General features: G+C 35.0%; 1 protein-coding gene across 13 annotated transcripts in view; it reads right to left on the bottom strand.

Annotated features, from left to right (window-relative positions):
* TANC2 (tetratricopeptide repeat, ankyrin repeat and coiled-coil containing 2) overlaps positions 1 to 24,823 on the bottom strand; it is a 686,196-nt gene that overhangs the window by 456,925 nt on the left and 204,448 nt on the right. For 7 of the 13 annotated variants that reach the window (XM_007482545.3, XM_007482543.3, XM_007482542.3 and 4 more), the window contains exon 3: positions 22,228 to 22,299. The exons of the other annotated variants lie outside the window; for them this stretch is intronic. In XM_007482545.3, coding sequence (XP_007482607.1) covers positions 22,228 to 22,299 — 72 coding nt within the window. The remainder of the gene's footprint in view (positions 1 to 22,227; positions 22,300 to 24,823) is intronic. 13 annotated transcript variants of the gene reach the window in all.

The following is a 24,823-nucleotide window of genomic DNA, read 5'->3' as shown; positions in this document are numbered from 1 at the left end:
TTTGGTGGTGATGATTGTGACAGAGGCTGGCAATAGAGAAAAAGTGACAGGATGAAGAGTATATGAAATTGATCACCTCGACAGGCGAGGGGCCCCAGGGGCTGGCAATCTGGAGGAGGGGAAGACTCCAGCTGGTCGAGGGGATGGTGGTGCTCAATCTTCAGGAGTGAAAGAGAGAGTTGGGAAAAGACTTTCTCCTGAGGGTTACCTACTTTTCCTGCTGGTGATTGGAAATCTTTCCCCCAACATTTCCCAATTGAAGAGACTTTCAGAAGAGAAGCCTGAGCAGACTTTACCTCAGCTCCTGTTGCCCAGGGGTGAGGCAACCTGACTTTCTCTCAGAGGGCTCAGACTGCCAAGGCCTGAGTTCCCCCCAAATTCAAGAAGGGAGGGGAAAGGATTTAGATAGAGATATGTACCCCTTTCCCCACTTTCCTTTTTCCATTCTTCCCTGCCCATTATTCTTCTGTATTACCTGATTGAGTTGACATTAAAAGTTATCTTTTCCCCAAGCTGAGTGTGAGTGAACAGATCAAGGGGAGATCCTTTGGTCTAGAATAGTGGACAAGAGGGACAAGAGCGAACTAGGGAGAGCAGCTTTAGCTAAGGAGGAAAGGCAGTGGGAGGGAAATCTTCAAACTCCCTCTCCTCTCTCTGAGCCAAACGCAAATATCAGCTATCTCCCCTGAACCCCACTTTGAGAAGGAGAGGTCTCTACTCTTTCACCCTCCCTATACTGAAAGTCTTAATCCCCTTGGGGTTACAAATTAATTCCCTTTTTAATACAAGATAAAAGGTTTCAGGACAAGGACCCCATCCCTGACTTTGGTGGGCATATATCTTATTGTATGCCCATGACTGGGGCCCTAGAAATTTACTTGAAAAGTGGGGCCATTACTTTTGCCATGGTTACTTGCACAATCATCTTGATATGATTGGTGAATTAACATATTATGAGCAGTGATCATTACTTCCTAATTAGGGCCCAACAAGATGTTATATAAAAAAGGGTTTGCTCTCATATCACAGGGAAGCTGAAGTGTAGCCAGAATCCAATCCATCAAAGAGCAGAAAATGGTAGAGTTATAAAGATGGGAAGGATGGGAAAAGTATTGTGTGTTTTGTCAGGTAAAGGTAAACAGGTTTTGATCATCTACAGAAAGATCCTCCATATACATTCTGTGATCTAATAACCAAAGGAATACTACACTGAATTGCAGTTTTATGCCACCCCTTCCTATAGTTTTTGAAGAATAGTAAACTCTGCATAGTCTTAATCTAGGTTCCTGTGTTAATGTCTACCTCCCAAGGTTCAGCCTTCTTAGATTCTGGAGAATCTTCATAGTCTTCTCTGGCATCTTAAGATATAGTGTTAGCTACTACATAACCCAAAAGACCATCTTTACCAAAAGTCTCCTTATTTTAATTCAGTGTGAATCTTCTTGTTTTCAAAATATTCATTGTATTTTTGCAATCTATTTCCTAGTTTTCAATTTCTTAATCTCTCCAAGTCTATCAGCTGCTTCCAGACTACCACAAATATGCCAGCATCTTCCCTATCTTCAAAAAATCCTCTCTTTATCCAACCATCTCTGCTAGCTATGGTCAAAAAAATCTCTCTTTCCTCTCACTGTCGTTTTAATACAACGCAGTCTGACTTCTGAAGTTATTATTCAACTGAAATTATTCTCTCCAAATTTACCAATAATCTTTAAAAAATTCAGTGAGCAAAAATCCATTTTTTCTTGCTCTCATCCCAAATCTCTGCTACGTCCCAAATGAGAACAAGTCAAAGAAAAATAAAACAAAAAACCCTACCACCTGTTATAAGCAAAACAAAATTCTATATCCATCATATCCAAAAAAATGTGACATATAGGCTTTATAAAGGATTATATTAAATATACCTGGCAAAATTAACACAAAGGCATTTTCCGAAGTGGCACAGCATGATCAGTGGTAACAAAACAATTCCTTTGTAAACCTGGGAAGTACTCTACTAATAATATGTAGAGAGTATGAGCATGAAGAATAAGCATAATGGACAGCTAGGTAGCTCAGAGAATTGAGAGCCAGACCCAGAGACAGGAGGTCTTGTTTTCAAATTGGGTCTCAGACACTTTCTAGCTGTGTGACCCTGGGCAAGTCACTTAACCCCCATTGCCTAGCCCTTACCATTTTTCTATCTTGGAACCAATACATAGTATTGGTTCTAAGCCAGAAGGTAAGGGTTTAAAAAAAGTGTAAGCACATATAAATATATTAGTAGTGTAAACCTCAAAATTTCTCAGACATATGAATTTTAGGGGTTTCCCCCATTGGGGAATCTTCTACTTAAAAAAATTCCCTAGCAGATGGTGAGAATTCTACTTGAGTGTGGGGGCTCCTAGCTATGGGAGTGTCCCTGCTCCATCTTACTTAAGACTGCTTTAGGACAGAAAACTGTTTGCTAAACAATGAAAGTACTTTGATCCATGCTTATGGAAGGGACTGGAAGTTCTTTGAGTCATGGCTGTTTTAGAATTGATACAATGGGATACTAAGTACCTATAAAGGTGGGGCAACTTGTAAACTACTTAAACCTAAAAGGGTGATAACTGATTCGGAGGTTTATTCTTAATGAAATTTGTCGACACAGCAGCATTTTTTCCTGACTTACTAAAGGGATTAAAACTACTCAGCTGTGAATTCAAAATGGGCTGTCCTTTAGAAACATCTACAGTGATTGGTAGATGTAAGGACTTAGGGGAGGTGACAGAGGAAATTTTGCCCTTAAAAATAAGAGCTTGGATCTCATTGAGGGATCTCGATTTCTGACTCTCATTCTGGAGGAGAGCTCCTTGAGGAGCTCCTCTGAGGGGCTCTGGCCCTCTGGGGTAGGAGCTCTGGAGGCTCTTGAGAGAGGCCCTTTGAAACAATCTCTGGCTGGAGGACTCTTTGAGGAAGGACGCTGGCCTGGTGTCACTAGAATCCTTGTTTAATCAGGCCTGGTGGTGAGTGTTAAAAAACTGACTGATTTCTCTTTTAAGACTCAGGTCTAGGCCATATTGGCTTGAGGCCCTTCATACTTATTCCTTTCTTACTCTCTCTCTCTCTTTCTTTGATTACTCATTGTATTATTAATTAAAATCTCCATAAAACCCAATTGACTTGGGTATTTGAATATTTGGGAATATTTCCCTGGCAACCACCTTATATTTGATTTTAAAACCCAAGACACTGTAGTGAAACATATTTCTGCGGTCAAATTTACTCACCCTCTCTTATATCTATCACAATTTTTATCTTCCACTATTTTAATCACTACAGTTTAAGACCTCAACCATTTTAAATCTCACAGTAGAGAGGTTCATGTGAATGGAGCACATGTTGCCAATAAAACTTGCACCTTGAATCACTATAAATCCAAGATGTCTTTTCACTTCTCATTGTAAACTTCTATGGCTTAGCTGTGCTCCACTTTTCTCAACTCCCAACAAAGTGGAAATATATGATTTTTATAAGCCAACTATGTAAGTTTATAAATCCATTCAGCAAGCCATTAATTAAAAAGACTATAATTCTATCAAGGTTGATCAAAAAACTGATACAGACTAAAGGGGTAAATAAATATAAACACATTTTCCCCACAGTTTTTATAACATTTTAAAATATAAATTTACTCTGTACATGTTGCTTGGGTAGGTAGGTGGCATAGAGCACTGGGTTTAAAATCAGAAAGACTCATCTTCCTGAGATCAAATCTGCCCTCAAGACACTTTTTAGCTGTGTGACCCTGACCAAGTCACTGTTTACCCCAATTTCCTCATCTGTCAAATCAGCCAGAGAAGAAAACAACAAGTCACTCCAGTATTTTTGCAAAGAAAACCTCAAATGAGATTACAAAGAGTCAAATTAAACTAAATCAATAACAACAATACAGCTTTTGCTCAAACCCAAGAGAATATAAGCTTGTTAGGACAAGGACAGTTTCCTATTTTACATTTGTACAACTAGAAGAAAGCACAATGTCATATTCACAGTAGGTACTTAGTAAAAAATGTTATTTGAATTAAATTGGATAAAGAATGCATTCAATATTTAAATTACATTATAACCACTCAATACACTATTGGGTAACTTTATTTCCTTCTGTTTAATTCTGGACCCAAATCAAAGTTCATTTAGACTGTGTGTCACAGAGAAAGACACTGATATTCAGAAAAACTCTACAAAGTGTTCATTCACCAGCATGTCATCATGGTAAGAAATAGACAAATTTAGTCTTCTTGGTCATTCCATTGTGAATGTTCAGGCTAAATTCATTTGAGTAGTCATGAATTTATTCTGAGGACTACAAAGTAAAAAAGATTTGATGTAACCAGAACAATGCTATCCATGAATAGGAGAATTATAAAAAACCTCACCATTTACAAGAATTCTTCTTTAACTGAGACCAAGCTGGATCTTTTCTGGCACAGTGGTCAGCATGTATCTTCATATTTTATGCCGTGTTTGATATTTACTGATAAGGGTCAAATCCATTGTTATGCCATCTTGATTTTGATATAAGCATGACACCAGGTTTTTCTGGGAAGTTAAGTCCTATTTTATAATCCTTCAGACCATCAATAAATAACTCAGTTAATATTTATTTAGCACCTACTTTTTGTTAAGAACAGTGCTATTGTTTGGTTAGAGAAGATAGGTTGATCATGTGGTGATAATAGGCAAACCATTAGAAATTATCATCTTGTAGAGTCAATGTCAAGAGGAAGTGGGGAAAGCTTCCAATACATCACTTAGATCCTTATTTTGTGATAGGGATAAGAGTCTCATAGGATAGGCAATCATGGAAGAGATATAATTTGTAATCTGCCTTATTAGAAGGAAAATATTTAAATAGGCTTCAATAATGTTTTATATAAAGGAATTTAAAAAATTATCTCACAAATTCAAGAAAAGGAAGATATAGGCAGGTTTAGTGGAACGCAAACTCAATATAAGTGAAAAATGAAATATGGCAAAGAAAAAATTAAAATATCAAACTAAAAGAAAAATTGTAAATCCTAAAAAAATAGGAGAAATTAATGCAATTAAAAAATAAACAAAACCACTGAACTAATAATGACATAATTTTATGTTAGGGTGGAGGATTGGGGGATTGATAAAATAGATACACCAATGGTTAATTTGATTTTAAAAAATAAAGAAAATAAAACTACTAATATCAAAAATGAAAAGGGAGAATTCACAACCAATGAAGAACTAAAGAAATCATTAGGAACTCTTTCCCTCAATTATATGCCAATATATCTGATAATCTAAGTGAAATGGATGAATATTTACAAAAACACAAATTGTCAAAATTGACAAAAAAGGAAATAAAATACTAAAGTAACCCCATAACAGAAAAATGATTTCACCTCTTTTATTGAGTGGATTCAAGATGGAAGAATAACTAGAGCAGCAACTCTGTGTCACAACAAGAATCCTCTCCAACCAATATAAAATATCTCCATAAAATGAATACAGGAGTGAAAGAACAAACAAAGAGATGGAGTAAAGCAACTTTCAAGAAAAGAAAAAACCAAAAAGTAGGCAGAAAAAAAGTAAGGCACTGGGGTGAGAGAAGAGCAGAGATGGCAAGACACTATAACAAGGATGAAAACCAAGCCAAGAGCAAGCCACTGCAAACCCCCATCCACATCTGCTATAACAGGTTTCAAAACTTAAGCACAAACTAACATTCACTTCCTGAGATCATGCCTGGGCAAAACGTGGTACAAGCCAACCCACACCTCATGAAATTTCAAACTTGTAGAAAGGACTGGAATCCCAGCCCAGGGAAATCTGGGCTGAAGAAGCATGATTCATGTGGGACCAGAGTGAATCCAGGTATTTCAGTATGGGCATGGGATGAAGACATGATCCACAGTGTGGGGTGAGGACACAGTTCACAGTAAGAGCCCCTAAACCCAATCTTTTTGCCTGAAACTAAGGACAGAGATCCTTGACAGAGAAATCAAGGGTGTCCTTGATTGGATCAAGAACATGGTGAGAGGTGGAGTAAAGATGGCAGCATAGAGGCAGAAAACATTCAGATCTCTGAAAACCATTCCTCACCAATTACAAACTAAATGCTCCCAGGGGACTGAAAAACAAACCTAACAACAAGACAGAGCAAAGGAACCCTACTGATGGACTCAACTTAAAAGGTATGCACCCCAAAGTCAGAATTCGAGTACACTTTGGCTAATGGGGAAGGAAGAAGGAAGGTTCCGGGACACCTCCCTCACCTAAAGCGCTAAGCATCCAGTGGCAGCTGGAACCTCTGGGCAGACAAAGGCGCCGTTCTGGAGGGAGTCCCTTACAGTCAAATCTGTTCCAGGCTCAGAGTATCAAACACAGGGAGTGGGGAAGCAGACAGAGAAGAAACTCAGAGTGCACAGTGGGCATCAGTTGCAGCAGTGGAGACACTCCATATTGCCCCCTCCTTACCTGAGGTTTTGGCCTCAGGGCACATCCAGCAACCCAACCTAACTTACTCCCATCAAAGCCTTAAGAGGGCAAGGAAGATCAAGCTCCAACACCCCACCCCCACAGACTGAACTGAGATTTACTGACAAAACTTCAAGGGAGAAGACTGAAAGAAGAGCCCAAAAGCACAAAAAAATAAGAGGAGCAAGAGCCCAGGCAACTGTAGGGAGTAAAGAAGTGGTAAGTATGAGCAAACAACAGAAAAAGAAAAAAATTACAATTGACAGTTTCTATGTAGGCAATGAACAAAGAGCAAATGGAAGAGAGAAGGATGAGGGGACACCAAATAAAAAAATAGAAACCCCAGAAAATTGGATACAGGCTCTGGAAGAACTCAAAATATGATTCAAAACACAATTAAGAGAGGCTGAAGACAACTGGGAAAATAACTTAAAAACTAAGATAAGTCATCTGGAAACAGAGGGACTTGAACTAAAACAAGAAAATAGTGCCTTGAATGCCAAAATCAACCAGGTTGAAAATGAGGCAAAGGAGATGAAAGATGAGGCAAACAAGATGAAAGATGAGGTAAGGGATAGGATAGATGAGGCAAAGGATAGGAAAGATGAGGCAAAAAGGATGAAAGATGACTCCAAAGAAAATCAAACCAGAAGGAAAAGGATGACCAAAAAGGCAGGGATAAAATCCAGTCTTTAAGAACCAGAATACAACAACTAGAATCAAGTGACTTCACAAGGCAGCAGGACACTATATAACAAAATCAAAAGAGTAAAACTAATTGAGGAAAATATGAAGCACTTAAAATCATTCCAGGAGAGACAACATAAGAATCATTGATCTACAAGAAGACCATGACAAAAGAAGAATCCTGGACATCATACTACAGTAAATTATCCAAGAAAACTGCCCTGATATTCTAGAATAAGAGGGAAAATGGGAGACTGAAAGAATCCACAGATCATCTCCTGTATTTAATCCCCAACTGAAGGCACCCAGGAATGTTATAGCCAAATTGAAGAACTATCAGACCAAGGAAAAAAATATTACAAGATACAAAGAAGACATTCAGATACCATGGAACCACAGTGAGGATAAAACAGGATCTGTCTGCATCTATGCTGAAGGACCAAAAGGCATGGAATATGATATTCCAGAAAGCAAGGGAACTAGGTCTACAACCAAGAATCAACTACCTAGCAAAACTGACTAAATTCTTACAGGGTAATTTATGGTCATTTAAAAAAATACAAGAATTCCAAGCATTTGAAAAAAAAAAAAAAGACCAGACCTGAACAGAAAATTTGATGCCCAAGCACAGAACTCAAGAGAATCATCAAAAACTAATTAAAAAACAGGGAAAGAACAAAAACGAAAAAATAAAAAACAAAACTTTTTTAAGAGACCCAATAAGTTAAAATGATATGTATCCCTATAAGAAAAGAGGTCATTGACAACTATTAAAAATTACTGTTATCATCTGGGCAGCTAAAAGAATTACACTTAGAGGAAACAGTGACAAACTGTATAGAATGAAATGCCAAGAAATATATATGTATATAGATATATGTATGCATAAATACATATGTTTGTGTGTGTGTGTGTATGTGTATAGCTAAAAAAAGAGGTTAATACTAAAAAATGGGAAAAGAAACAAGAGGGGGTAAATTTATGTGTCACAAAGAAGCTCATGGTGGGAGGGGGGAGAACATCAAAACACTGGAAGGATAAAGAGACTGGAGATGGGAAATACTCAACTCTTACATGAATTGAAATTGACTCAAAGAGGGAAGAACATTCAAATACACTGGGGCAGAGAATTGATTTGTGACCTATAGGGAAGTAGAAGGGTAAAAAATGAACTGGTGGGAGGGAAGCAGTACAAAGGAGGGAGACGGTGGGATGGTAGTATAAAAAGACTGTAAAGAAAATAAGAGGGGAATAAGAAGGAAAGGGGGTAGAGAAAGGGAAGTAAAATAAGGGTGAGAATTAGGGGGTCTGATTAAAAACAAAACACTGGTGTAGAAGGAAATAGTGAAAGAAAAGGAAGGACTAGGAGTAGAAATAAAAATACGGGTGAATACACAACTGGTAATCATAACGTAGAATGTAAATGGAATGAACTCACCCATAAAACACAAGCAAATAGCAGAGTGGATTAGAAACCAAAACCCTACCATACTATGTCTACAAGAAATACACTGAGGAAGGTGGACACAGAGTGTAACAGTAAGCTGTTGGAGCAAAATCTATTGGGCAACAACTGATAAAAAGAAGGCAGGAATCCCAATCATGATATCTGACAAAGCCAAAGTAAAAATTGATCTAGTTAATAGAGATAGGGAAGGTAATTACATCCTGATAAAAGGCAGTATAGACAATGAGGAAATATATCAGTACTCAACATGTATGCACCAAATGGCATAGCATCCAAAGTTCTAATGGAGAAACCAGTGGAGCTCAAGGATGAAACAGATAGAAAAAAACTAAGATATAATCTATTTGAAAATGTTTTTCACATTTTAAAATCTAACATTTTTATTAGTTGTTAATAACAATAAAAATGCAAAATGATATAATGGTATTTGCCTGGAAATAAGGAAGGCACAAATTCTGCCTCTGGTACATACTGATTTATAAATCTGAGCTGGATGATAAATCATCATCTCTCAGTTTCCCTAGGCAACTCTCTTAACCAATGAGTTGCAGAGAAAATACAAATGTACATTAGTAGAGAAGGCCCAGATCACCATTACCTGCCTAACTTGATAAAATCATAGGTCTGTCTTCTCTTCCCACCCCACCCCCAAAAATATTTTCCATGTATGTCCTTAGAATTGTTTTCTAGTGCCCCATTATCCTGGGGGGAAAATCACCCTGGTTCTTGAAGGCTGTGCCAGTAGAAAGAAAGCTCTGAAAAATGATTAAATAGGAAAGAAAGAACCTGGTCTGGAAATAATTGTATGCCCATAGCCTATGAGCAGCCTGGTTAATTTAAGATTTATTAATTTAAGATTTTTGTTTTTATTATGACCATTTTCTGTTTCCAGCCTAGCCCTAATAGCCATAATCTGGGACACAACTCCTATGGAAAAGGAGCCAGCCATCTGTACCAAATACCAACTAACTGGCACACATAAGGTAGGAAATCTGAAGCAGCATGGTGCCCTGAATGACAGGCAGAAGGCATCATGTTGCAGGCAAGTCAAACTACTGCCACCATTTTGGCAAATCAAATGAGGACAGTTCAGAACGCGGAACCCAAGAGTTCCAATTGTAGCAGTGCCCCTCAAATAATCAGTCATCTCAACAGCCATCATCAAGGGGAGAAATCATTGTGGAGAGGTAGATCTTCCTTCTCATTATCACCAACAACAACTGCTGATCAAATACCACCAAAAGGCAGATGGACAGAGGAACCCTGGGCATGGCAATATTCCCTAGACCACTGTTCCTGCATCTAGCCCTATCCTCATAGCCATCATCCTGAGAAGCAACTTGTGCAGAAAAAAGGCCAGTCATCCCCACCAACTATCAACCAGCTGCCACCCAAAGAAAAAGCAAAACAACTCCACTGAAACAGTAAGGTGTCCTGAGGGGGAGAAAGGAAGCATCATGTGCTAGGCAAGCCAAAATAATACCATGACTCTGACCCCCATTCACCATCTCTCCTCAGATCTTAGTGGGGACAGCCCAGGACTCTTAACCCAAGAGTCTTTGGAATAGTGACACTGAAGAAAAAGCATTATCACATCTGCTTTGCTAATATATCCAAAAGACCAAGGAACATTTCATCTGACTTGCAATTTCTATATATGTTATCTTCCCTCATTAGAATATATATATCCCTTGAGAGTAAGGGCTGTTTCAATTTTCTATTTGTATTCCTAATAGTTAACAGAGTTTGACACACAATAAGCATCTAGCAATGCTTTATTTATCCATTCATTTATGCACTTAAAACTCCTAAAAAGATGAATCATCATAAACAGATAATACAAAATCAGGATTGTGTATGAAACCATGAATCTTCATTGTGAAACATTTTTTTAAAAAAGAGGCATGTAATAAGTAACTTTCATAACTCTTACTTACAAAAAACTTACTTCAAAACTCTCCTGTCTCCTTTTGAACTTCCTCCTAAACTCTCCAGACATTTAAAAATGTGATAATGGCTCTCTTTTCTCTTCTTGGTATTACTATTTTTAATTGTAGGTCCTTTCTGCTCCTTCCCTCCATTAAAAAACAAGTGCTTCTGGAGGGGAGGGGAAAGTCCAAGTAGTCTCACCCTGGATTGCCTGTGCTCTTGCATTGCCCTCTACATCCTGAGATTAAGTTCTAATTCCAGATTTTAAAGAGGCTTTATGGCAATTTAGAAGAAAGAGCTAGTAGCCAAGGCTGCTATGCTTAGTGACTACCCTGGTTCTAGCTGTGAGATTCTGGCCACGATTGGGCCTTCATAAAGAAATTCTCCTTCTATTGCCATTACCTAAGACAGAGGCTATACGCTATACATGTCTCTTAGGCAATCACCAGACATACTGGGAAACTATAGGCCTCTGTGACTACATTGGTCTTGCTAGCACTCCACTTCCCTAAGGCCCTAAGAAGATTGGTTTAATTTTTATATAGGTCATGGAAGGTAGAAGTCAATTGTTGATATTGTTGGATTTCTTTATTATTATTATTCATTCTGGTATGATTTTGGGAGGCATTCTGGAGAACTGTGGTAACTGGGCAGTCTGAAAGTTACTATCTTTGCTGGAAGTCTCGAGAAACATATTTTTAGAAAATTGTTTGATCATTATCATTCGAAGCATGATGGAGTGGAAAATGCACTGACTTTAGATGAGGATGAAAGTTCCAAAATGCTTTCTCTGATGTATACTACCTACGGAACTTTGGGCAATAATATCACCTTCATGAGCCTTCGTCTCCTTGTCTATACAATATAAGGTATGGACTAGATGACCTCTGGACTTCATTTCTGCACTAATTCTTTGAGCCTAAATAATTGTAACATAATTGTAACATAAAGGTTAAGATATGGAGTAGCTACTAACTCTGACAGAGGTAAAACGAGATCTTTTGAAGGATTTCTATAAGTGATAAATTTGTTGGGGCATTATTTTAAACCTTGAACATCAAACATTTGTATTCTCTTCTCATATTTTGTCACTGTCAATAGTAATGAAACATATGCTTCTCTTTTTAAAATGTGTTAAATTCTCAAAGTTCCTTTAGACTAATACTTTGAATCCTTAAGACCAAGGTCAATGTAATATTTTCCTATCTCTAGTACTTTTGGCTTAGAAGATATTTAGTAAATGCTTACTGAATTGCAAATGAATTAATTTTAACCTTAAAAGCATATCACTGGCAGCAAGTATTAGAGAGAAAATGGAGATGGTTCACAATTAAAACAAGCCACTAAAATTATATATACATATAATTACATTATATGTAAAAATGTGCATGGTGTATATAATACATAAATGACAATACATGCCATATCGTGTAATTATATTGGATATAATTTAGGATATTCAATACAATAACATATATAACATCATGAGTATAATATCAAATTAATATAATTCAACAAAAAGTAAAGGAATATTTACAGAGCATTGAAGACCATGATGAAAACTTGAATTAAAGAAGGAAAACTGAATGAATATATATTAATTATAAATTATGTGGGGCAGCTCAGTGGTACAGTGGATAGGGCACTGGAACTGAAGTCAGGAAGATCTGAGTTCTAATCCAGCCTTACACATTTACTAATTATGTGGCCCTAGGCAAGTCACTTTTAGCCCCTATTTGCTTCATTTCTTAATCTGTAAAATGGAAACACTGAAGAAGGAAATGGCAAATCATTCCAGTATTTGTGCCAAAAAATTCCCAAATGGATCATGAAGAATCAGACACAAATAAACAACATATATAATCACATCAATGTGAACTAAATATCTCCCATTAAAATCACATCTACAAAGATATGAATCTACTTAAACTGACAATACCACCAATATAAAATTGATGATTTAGGAATGAAAATTATTCCTCTTCACTACTTTTTTTATTTGCTCTACTACATGTTCAAGGTTTGTTTGAGACATTCTACTTCGGAATAAATAAGCAATAGTAAAATTTGTCAAGTGGAAAAAGAGGTACAATAATCCAATATAGAAAAGAGTTCCATGAAAAGTAGAAAGGACCAAATGGGAAAAGAGGATCAAAATGTCATAAAAGAAAATCAGTATTTAAAAAATCGAATGAACATATAGAAGCTAATAACTTCATAAGACATCAAGAAACAATAAAACAAAATCAAAAGGATGAAAAAAATAGAAGTATGAAATATCTCAATGAAACAACAACTGCTCTGGAAAATAGTTCCAGGAGAAACAATTTAAAAATTATTGGACTACCTAAAAGCCACGATCCAAAAAAAAAAAAAAGCCTAAACATCATATTACAGGAAATTATTGAAGAAATCTGCCCTGATATTCTTGAACAAGAGAGTAAAATATAAATTGAAAGAATTCACAGATGACCTCTTATAACAAAATCCCAAATGACAACTCCTAGAAATAATATAGCCAAGTTCAAGAGCTCCCAGTTCAAAAAGAAAGTGCAATAAGCAACCAGAAAGAAACAATTCAAAGCCCTAGTCAAAATTACACAGGATCTGGCAACTTCCACACTGAAAGATCAGAAGGCTTGGAATATGATATTCCAGAAGGCAAGGGAATTGTGTTTACAACCAAGAATCCACTACCCATCAAAACTGACTATATACTTCAGACGAACATATGGTTCTTTAATAAAACAGAATATTTACAAGCATTCTTGAAGACCAGACCTATACTGAAAATGTGATGTCCAAATAAAAATTTCAAGAGAAGGATAAAAAGGTAAATAAGAAAGAAAAAAATTAAGGGACTCAATAAAGGTCAAATAGATGATATTCCTACATGGAAAGATAATATTTGTGGCTTTTAAATTTTTTATCATTACAATGCTAATTAGAAGAAGGATACATAGTGTTAAAATAGTTTTTATTAATTCCTACTTTTTATATTTAAGAGGAAATGGAGTAATACTTTTTTTCAGTAGGTGACCCCCCCTGCTATGCCACTTGGTAGTTGGAGATAGTTACAAGGATGTGGCTGAGTGTGGTTTTGTCAGTTGGGGGATAGTTGCAGGGGTTTTTTGTCTCTGGGTCTCCTGGGGTGAGGTTGTTTGTGACTTGCTCTCTCTAGTTGGAGATGGAGAAACAGCATTAAGGACTAAATAGCCTTATTTATTATTAATCACTTGGGTAGACAAATACATAGAGAGTGGTTATATTATCAGATAGAGAGAATAGGAGAGAAGGCAAGGCTTCAGACTAGCAGAAGATACTGCCCTCTGAGGCAGATAGATATAGGGATTTCTAGAAAAATTAAATTAGGAATGGAATCTTGGGTATAGTTTTAATCTATTATGAGATTACTTTCACTTTCCTCTTTCCTGTTTCCTGTCCATATTTCTTAATAATAAACTAAGTGTTTTTGTGTTTAATAAACTGTGCACTGACTTTTGATCAAACTCCTGCCCCCCAAATTTAACCCATTACAACAGAAAGAGTGTGCAGTAGTAAGCTATTTAGGATAATATACCAAAAAAAAAATCAAAGGGTGAAAAATAGGATTACACTGAGAAATGGGAAGGGAGAGTTAAAATGGGGTAAATTATAGCACATAAAGAGGTGTGGAGGGGAAAATCTATTATAATGGAGGGGAGCAATGAGGCTGGTAATAGGTAATACTTAAACTTTACTCTCATTGGAATTGGCTCAGAAAGGGAATTACAGCCAGATTCTTTGGAGTATAAAATTCTATATTACCCTATACAGAAGAAGAAGGGAAATAAGAAAGGTGGTGGTAGAAAGGGAAGTAATATTAGGGAGGGGAAGTTGGAGGGGGATTTAAAGACTCTATAAGTGAAGTAGGAGGGGAATGAGAAGGGTGTTTGTGGATAGGAGTGTAATATAAGAGAGGGAGAATGAGGGGAGTGATTAAGTAAAACACTTGTGTGTAAGGATAGAGTAAAAGGCGAAAGTACAGGATTAAAAGGGGGAAAAATGGAAGGGAATACACAAATGGTAATCATAACTATGAATATAAATGGGATGAATGTGCCCATAAAATAGGAGCAGATTAAAAATGAGAATCCTACCATATATTATTTACAAGACACATATTTGAGGCAGGTAGACACATAAAAAATAAAAGTAAGGGGATAGAGCAGGATCTATTGGGCTTCAACTGAGATTTTAAAAAGCAAGAGCAACAATCATGATCTCAGACAAAGCTAAAGCAAAAATACAACTGATGAAAAGAAATAAGGAAGGTAAATACATCTTGAGAAATAATATCAGTAATAAACATATATGCACCAAATTATAGCCTCAAGATTTTTAAAGAAGAAATTAAAGGAGCTTAAGGAGGAAATAGATAGTAAAACAATGCTGGTAGGGGACCTCAACCTTCCCCTATCAAAACAAGGTATGTCAAAACAAAAAGTAAACAACATAGAAATGAATGAAATTTTAGAAAAGTTGGATCTAATAGATATCTGAAGAAAACTGAATGGGGATAAAAAAGGAATACAACTTCTTTTTAGCAGTGTATGGAACATACACAAAATTGACCATGTATTAGGCCATAAAAACTTCATAACCAAATGCAGAAAAGCAGAAATAATAAACGCAACTTTTTCAAATTACAATGCGATGCAAGTTATAAGTGTTCATGGAAAGGCAAAATAAAAATTAATCGGAAATTAAATAATCTAATTCTTCAAAATGGATGAGTCAAGGAGCAAATCCTAGAAACAATGACTGACTTCATTAAAGAGAATGACAAGAAAGCATATATCAAAATTTATGGGATATAGCTAAAGCAATACTTAGGAAGAAATTTATATCCCTGAATGCTTAAATCAATAAAAGAGAAAAAGCAGATCAATGAACTGGGCATGCAACTAAAAACACTAGAAAAAGAACAAATTAAAAATCCCTAGTTAAAAGACTAAATTGGAAATGCTAAAAATGGAAGGAGAAATTTATAAAAATAAAAGGAATATGCAATAATTAAAGTATCTTTAATCATGCTGAAGCTTCTTGAAAGCAGTTTTACTCTTCACAACTATCAGTGTTTTTAATTGTACTCACCTCCTAAAACATTTCTATGTTTCTGTATTATATCTATATTAACTCAAAGTTATAAAAGTAGATTGCTATGATAAGGCCCGAGTAAAATTTCACAATATGACATTAAATATACAGAAAGTTGAATTTGAAAACCCTTTAGGAATTCATGTTTTTATGATATGCTAAACATAGAACAGAAAAACCTGCTTCTGAAAAATTAACACCATGTTGCATTTTTAAGACTAGACTGAATAATGATCAAAAAATCCAGTGTGAAACTACAATAAGTGACTTTTTCCACTCTAAGATGGTCCCAAAATTCACCTGGAAACCTAAGGAAAATAAAAATGGGAATCATTGAATTCCTTATAAATCATGAATGAGTTTCTTTTCAAAATCCCATCCCTAAATTTCAAGAAATCATAAATGAAAATTACCCAGATCGATTAGAACCTAAAGCAAAAATTTAAAAAGGTGGAAAGAATCCATCAATCACCTCTTGAAAGGAATCACGTAAGAAAATATCTAAAAAATATCATGACCAAAATTCAGAGCTCCTGCATCAATGAAAAAAGAATCAGTTCTGACTTAAGGCATATTTCAAAAACATGAATTTGTTCCAAAGTAACGGATATGTTAGGGAACACTTCAAACATAACACAAATTTGCAGTTGGCTTCTAAGAAAAAGTGAGAAGGCAGAAAACAGTATCACTTCATAAAAATTCATCCTTCTGAAGCCGTCATCCACAAGTAAATTTGATGTCATTGTCAAGGTACAGTTCCATATTGTATATCTTCTGATAAGGTAGGAGCTGTAAGCAGAGAAAGAATGATCTACGCCCCGATCCCACCCCCACCTTGCCCTTCCACTATGGCCTTCAGATCTGGAGTTGGACCTATTCAACTTGCTTATAGAGCCAAGGATACAGAGCAATCAGCAGCACAAAACCATAGTCTGGCCTCTATTTATTGAAGCACTTATTAATGCCTCAACCATTTAACATGTATAAAACTGTGCTACCATTTTAATTAAGTGATGACAATGACGATGATGACGACGACAACGACAACTAACATTTATACAGCACTTATTATGTACCAGGCATTATTCCTGCACAATTTTTTTTTTGTCATTCACAAAGTTTTCAAAGTTTTTGAGCATTGTATCGAAACTTTCATTTTCTCCTTAAGTTCTATGGTGTTTACTACACAATTTTAAATAGTGCAATGCTTTTTGGAAACTGCACATGTCAAGTTATAGCAAAACTTAACCATACTTCTCCTATTCAGAAAATAGCAGTTCAAGTACCAAGGAACTATAGTAAGGATCACACAAAATCTGGCAGCTTCTACATCATTACAAAAGTCAAAAGAGATAATAAGCTTACCAAGAATAACTTACCTTGAGAACCTGAATATTGTCCTAGAGGGAAAACAATGGACCTTTATGAAAACTTTTTTCCCTTTTTAGGCACCTACCTTCCATCTTAGAATCAATACTTTATATTGACTCTAAGGTAGAAGAGCAGTAAGGACTAGGCAGTTGGGGTTAAGGGACTTGCCCAGAGTCACAAAGCTAGGAAATATCTGAGGCCATATTTTAAACCAGGACCTTCCTGAAGCCATACTTAAGTAAGGACTTCCCATCTCTAGGCCTGGCTCCCTATTCAATGAGCTACCTCGTTGCCTTCGAACAGAAGACTTTGAAGCATTTTTGATGAGACCAGAACTAAGTAGTAACTTTGAATAAAAACACTGGCAATCAAGACCTAGAAAGACAAATTTTATTAATGAGGAAGAAGTAAAAATGCCTCTTCAAATCTTAATGTTATCAATGGGTAATTGAGATAAAAACTGATCTCAACTACCTACTAAACCCAAATGTCTAGATCTAAGAACCAAAATGACATTGTAGATACTCTGAACTAGGGATGTTCTATAGCCAAGTAGCATAAGATTTCCTAGACTTAAGATGAACAACTTAATAATTCAATGAATATTTGTTGCATGCCTAATACAAAGGAACATATTTAGATCAAAACCTTGATTCAGGGCCCAGGTCCATAAAGTGAAGGGATTCCTTCCTGAAAGACAAGAGCAAACAATACCATGGACCCTATGTTGTTTATCACATCTCTTCCTCTGCTTTATCCCACATATGTCATTAATGGAACCATATCACAAGAGATTAGCACACAATATATATATCCATTTTTTGAAAGTAGCTATGAATGAGAAAGTAAATAAACAATCAAAATATTTTCCTGAAGCATTGAAATATTTCATTTGCAGTCAGAAAATATATAAATTACAAAGTATCAGAAAAGAAATTACTTAATTATAGAATATACATCAAAGCCCATCTCAACAATCAGGTCTGAATTATTCAAAACATTAAGCCTAAAGAGTACATTTCCCAGAAAGACATATATGTCAACTTTGAAGAAAATGAGATAAGACTTTATATGTGTGTGTGTGTGTGTGTGTATGTATATATGTACCTAAGAGCAAAAGTAATGATACTGAGAATCAAATTAAGAACACCATCATTAGATTATAAGGTCTAAATTCTAAGACTATCTCAAAGGACCAAGAGACGCTAAATGACAGCATATTTTTTTTTAAATCCATAAGGCAAAGAAAATAGAAACAGAATGAAAATTTTAATTTTGAAGAAAAATATAAAGACTTTTTTGTGTGTCCGGTTCTTGTATAATACTAGATGCCCTTAGAAATGGAGGACAGAACGATGAAAAGGAAGGAAAAAAATCATTGAACTCTCTTAGGATAGAGAATGGTGTCTTCTCTCCTAAGAGATTTTAAACACCCTTACGATACCATTTCACCATTCTATTTTACAACTTAAGGTAAAAATATTCCTATGCAATCCTGAGGCTTTACATATTAAGAACTAACATTTATATAGTACTTTAAGGTGTACAAAGCATTTTACAAATATTATCTCATTTTTATCCACACAACAACCCTAGGAGATAGGCACTATTATTAACCTCATTTTACAAATGAGGAAACTAAGAGACAGAAAGGTAGAGGCTATATTTGAATTCAAGTTTTTCTAACTCCAAGTCCAATACTCTAACCCCTTCAAAACACTTTTTAATGTGATACAACATACCAAAATGTGAAAATCTTGCTTTGCTGGATAAAACTGACAAGTAACATACCAATTCATGACATTTGCCATGTGTATGAACTAGACAATGAACCAGAGTTAAACTTTTTACTATTTCAGTCACATTTAAATTAAGCGATGAATTATTTGGAAGACTTCCTGGTGGTTAGAGTTTTATACTCAAATTTTTAATTATTAGACTTTAAATATCAGAAGATAAAAGGTCCCGATGTTACAAGATTGATCCCAATTTCCTGGAATAAAGTCTTATTTTAACTGGATATAAACTAACTGAAAACATGTTATTAAATGATGAAAAACATTTTTGCAAGGCATGTTAAATACCACATTTTTCAGCCGCAAAAATATACCAAATTACATAAAGGATCAGCTACTGAAATTACTATGTTATAAAAGACATAGCAGAGCCAAATCATGCTCTCTCTCCAGTCCTGTAACCAGTCCTGAACTAATCTGACCCCTAAAACAGCTTAAAGGGTATAACTTCCAGCAAATGTGCATTCCTTTAGAAAAAAGGAGAGTTCAAAGGAATCAAGGTTCTTCCACATGCATTTTTTTATATTAATATTATCCTGTTATACTTTATTATTAGTTGTTGAGTTTTGTGCTAGTTTCACAGTTTTTACATCTGATTAAGGCTTTTTTTAAAAACTTTCTAGATTCTTTCCTGTGAGTAAAAACATACTATTGCCAAATGAATTAGAAAATGAATGATCTCTGCCAATTTTTCTTTGCTGTCCTTTCACTTTCATGATATAAATATCCTGGCAACTTCTGATTAAAGCATGGCAATGATTCAGTGATATATTTAAGGAAAATAGTATTACTGAATGATATTCTACCTTTGCTTTAAAAATGCAAAAAAACGGATTTAAAATATTATTGGTTACATGGGATGGATCTCTGGGATAGGGTGCAGGGGTACTAGGAGAAATTTTGTTGACATAAAAAAGATATTACTAAATTTTTATTTTAAAAATTTAACATTCTCCTAATAGTTCTAAAGACCCTTTAAAAATGACCATGTCCCAGCCCTAGAGACGGGAGGTCCTAGGTTCAAATCTGGCCTCAGCCACTTCCCAGCTGTGACCCTGGGCAAGTCACTTGACCCCCATTGCCTAGCCCTTACCACTCTTCTGCCTTGGAGCCAATACCCAGTATTGACTCCAAGATGGAAGGTAAGGGTTTAAAAAAAAATGACCATGTCCAAGGGTATGGAGAAGTTCTACATGATTCATCAAGCCCAAGTTCTGTAACATTGAACTTAAGGAGAAAAAAATAAAGATGAGTGTAATATAGAAACTACTTTTCAAATAAAAGTTCATTTCACAAAAAAGAGATGTAAGCAATGAACAAAAATCTTAAACATCTGTAATAGATACATAGCACAAATCAAATAGAAGCAAAAATTATTGGCTTTTCAATTTAAAAAACTATAATTCAGAGGAAAAAAGTTTAAATCCTGGCTTTACTTTCTACTTTACTTTTTCTTCAATTGAATTCAACAAACACTAATTAAATGTTTACTACATAAGGGGAATGTGATAGGTGCTAGATATATAATACCTACATAGCTAAGTATGATGCAAAGTAATTTGAGGAAGGAGAGAACACCAGCAGCTGGGTCAGAACACTAAATCTCTCAGTATCCTCATTTGCAAAATCAGAGGATTTCATTAAATGATCTCTGATTCGCCTGACAGCTCTAAAACCGATGAACCCATAATTATTCTGCTTTCTATTCTACAACTGTCAACTTTATGAAAACTGGATAGAGCCAAAATCAGTCAAGAATCCTGTATAACATGAGTCTGATAACACTGAGGGTCAAAGAGGAACTGGGAAGATAAGAGGGAATGGGGAAAAGAGTCAAATGACTAATAGATATATTTTTGTGTGTCTCATAATGAAGTCAAGAACTACTGAGCCTGAAACAGCAGAATGGGAGTAAAGGGAATTGTGTTCCACTATTAGTTGTGCAAGTATTAAAATTCTCTAAGAGCTAGATTTTTTGGAAATAATACTATGGATTTTAGTAATTGGAAATGATGTCTATAAAGCAACTGCAAGTGTTACCTGAAAAGAACTGAGAAAAAGATGGTTCTCATGAATTTGGAGGAAAAAGAAATGGTTTGGGAGAGCTATGTGCAATTTATCACAATATGAATAGTTAATAGATTGTTTTAAAATTCAGCAGTCTGGAATTTATTTTTGTGTAGTACTACAAAAATGCACACATCCAATCAAAAGCTTTTCTGAGTTCTTTTTATGTTATTCTAAATACTTAGCATGATTATAAGATAAGGCTACCTCAAATGAGCTTTATTCAACCAATATTGACACTCAATAATGTTCATCAGTTTTAGTTCTCAAGTCTCATCCCTTCACAAAATTCTAAAAACTTCAACCATTCAGTATGTTTTTTAACACTAACATTTCCCCAGGCATTGCTGGAACACATCCAAAGAACAAAAAACTTGGTCAAAACAACCATCATCACTTAAATAAATCATTGAGAAGGATATGTTAACAAAATTCTTAAGAAAGAGCAAAAGAAATTAAAATGACTGCTGATGATAACTGTATAAAACCACTAACAGCAAAAATGTATAATCACAATTTTTACCATGTCCCAAGGTTTTAGAAACTTTTGTGAAAAAAATTAAAAAGAATGATGGTTTTAGAAAATAACTACCATGGGGAAGCAAGGTGGCTCAGTGATTTGAGAGCCCTCCCTACAGGAGGTCCAAGGTTCAAATCTGGCTTTGGAAACTTCCTACCTATATGATCCTGAGCAAGTCACTTGAAATCCACTGCCCTTCTGCCATAGAACCAATACACAGTATTGGTAAGGGTTTTAAAAACAAAAAACTTACAGTACCATTTGAACATTTTAACTTCAGTCATATTGCAGAAGATTTTTTTTTCAGTCATGCAACCATATAAGAGCATGCACTATTCATTACATATACTTTGAAAAGCTAATAAGATCTTTGATGAAATGTTCCAAAGATTCTGCCACCATAAAGCCAATTTTTTATAGTGCCCCTTTCTGTGTCATTTATATTTCCTTGCATTTTTTTTAAACCCTTACCTTCCGTCTTGGAGTCAATACTGTGTATTGATTCCAAGACAGAAGAGCAGTAAGGGCCAGGCAATGGGGGTCAACTGACTTGTCCACGGTCACAAAGCTGGGAAGTGGCTGAGGCCAGATTTGAACCTAGGACCTCCTGTCTCTAGGCCTGACTCTCAATCCACTGAGCAACCCAGCTGCCCCCTATTTCCTTGCATTTTAAGAAAACATGATACAATCTAATTTAAATTCCTGAGTATGAAGCATTTAAACTTTGCCATTAAAACTCAAATTCAGGGACAAATTAAACAAGAAGTTACCTTGCCCAGAGCGGCTTTGGCGAGAGTCTACACTTGATTGTCTTTGATCTGGTGGCTCCTCGCTCCCTCCATCTGCATGAGAACCAAAGTAGCATAAGTATATCTATATGTAAGAAATATGGGATCGATGTAGCTTCTTTTTTTTGGGGGGGGACCATTTGTATCTTCTAGTAATGTCAATCAAAACGTCAATGCTAGTGGGAATTTGAAAAGGAAAATGACAGACTCAGAAGACTGAATACCTATCATTTGCTTTTACTTTATGACACTCTTAATTACTGGAAAGATTGGGACATGTTCTATTTAAAGACACATATTAATGAAGTACAGCTGCACATGCTGTTAAAGTTCTTTGGATGATCTCTGAGACCTTTTTTGCTCAGCTCTGTAATAAAATTACATCTGTACCATTACAGGAAAGTTTAATTTTTAGTCTTTAAATTCTAATCTTTTTTTTTTTTAATTCGGAATGCACTGAATAAACATAAAGGAAATCCATATATGCAAAAAAACAAAACAAAACATCCAAACCTGCACATGATCCATGACAAGAACTTTCATTTTGAATAAATAAAAGAGGAAAAGCTTACTTCACATTTTCAAGAAAATCTAAAGCTGGGGGCAGTTAGGTGGCTTAGTGGATTGAGAACCAGATCCAGAGATGGGAGGTCCTGGGTTCAAATCTGACCTTCGTCACTAACTAGCTGTGTGACCCTGGGCAAGTCACTTGACCCCCATTTCCTAGCCCTTACCACTCTGCTGCCTTAGAACTAATATCCAATATTGATTCTACAACGGAAGGTAAAGTTAAAAAAAAAAAAGAAAATCTAAAGCTAGAAGCAAATAAAATTCCACTAATGATGATGAGTGTCTCATGTTTATAAAGCACTTTACAAATTACAAAGTAACTTCACATTCATAATATCATATGTCATAAAATAATTCTATGGTTAAGGGGACATAATACACTTAATGCTATAGGTAATACTAATTACCATCTATACTCATGTGTTAGTATATTAAGAAGGTGAAATTTGACCCATATAACGAGGAAAGTTTTACTGTATTTAGGTGGGGGAAGAAGGGACAGCATGGAAAATATAAAGAATCTAGAAATTTGAGTTTTAGTTCCAGGTCTCGCACTTAGAAATGTATATATCTGATATCTGATTTGGAGCAAGTCACCTCACCTCTCCTTAACCTATAAAATGGAATTAAATTAGACAATCTTGAATGTTAAAGCTTATAGGAAACCTAAATCACTTATTAGTTCTCTTATTTTATAAAGAAAGAAATTAAAACCAAAGAGTTGAGGTGATTTGCTCATTATCAGCAAAGGTAGTTAGTAGTCTAGGCAGGATTAGAACCCAGGTCTTCTGCTTATATACCCCAGGCTCTTTTTACTATGCCAAGAACTCTATAATTTAGATTCTGACTTATATAATTGATTCTCTTTCAAGATTGCCTTTCCCTTCTCTAACACCACTCCCTAAAGTAGGATATAAATTAAAATATTCCTAATTCTACAATGAAACTATAAAGGGAACATATACTCTGACATACTAATAGGTGCAAAATTCATATTAGATTTTTAAATATGTTAATATGCAAGAATTTAGTTCTCAGTGATTGGGTAAGAGGTTTTCTGTTTTTCAATTAATGTATTGTTAGCATTCTGTTGGAAGATACCAGATCTTACTTTTTAACTTTTGACTAGTTATACAATTTCTACTGGATAATGAATTTCTTTGTGAAACTTGTTTATCAAGTCAATGCCAAAAAAGATGACAAACAACTTAGTCCAGATAATTGAATAATCTTTTCATTATAAAGTTAGAAATTAGTATCTGAGATCAGAACATGAGAGCATAGTTCAGCAGAATGACTTACATAAAATGTAAAAGTTCAAAAAGAGAAATTGAGAAGTCATCAACTAAAGTATATCCTAAAACTTGGGAAATCTTAATTTTCAATAGTGGTAAAAAGGAGGGAAAATAATTTTTGAGTAAGGGAAAATATATAAATCTACTCTTACACAATATATTGCTATTGTTGTAGACAAACATTAAGCTGCATAAAAGGAGAAAAACTTTGCTTTAATAAAGCTAAAATGTGTATGTGAAAAAACACAGCTTTCTGATTAGATTGAGCAGTTTTTGGAAAGGAAATGAACTACGACATAAGCATAATTTATGCCCATATTTTTTTATTTTAATTTTATAATTATATATTATATATATATTATATATAATATATAATTATAATTATATATAATAAATAAAAAATAATTTTAAATTATGCCCATAATTTAAGCCCAAATTTATAGGATGATGCTCTCTGAATGTATAGAAATTTTGAATCCTTACAGGAGAAAAAGAAAGAATTTTTCAAAAGTTAAAAACTGGGAAAATACCTATATGAAGAAATGGTTTAAAAATAAAAAAACAGAGAAAAAAATACTGACAGATTTGAGGGGCATTAAGCTTCTTCAGCTCTTTTACATCTTATTATTTTAGGATTAAAGAAAATAAAAGAGAAATTATGTAAATATTTGAAGACCAAGATATACTTTCTTAAAGACTTGATTTTTTTTTTA

Source organism: Monodelphis domestica, chromosome 2 (assembly GCF_027887165.1).
Source record: "Monodelphis domestica isolate mMonDom1 chromosome 2, mMonDom1.pri, whole genome shotgun sequence".
NCBI lineage: Eukaryota > Metazoa > Chordata > Mammalia > Didelphimorphia > Didelphidae > Monodelphis > Monodelphis domestica.
The sequence above is the reverse complement of the archived record's forward strand: the minus strand, read 5'-3'. Positions and strand labels throughout refer to the sequence as shown.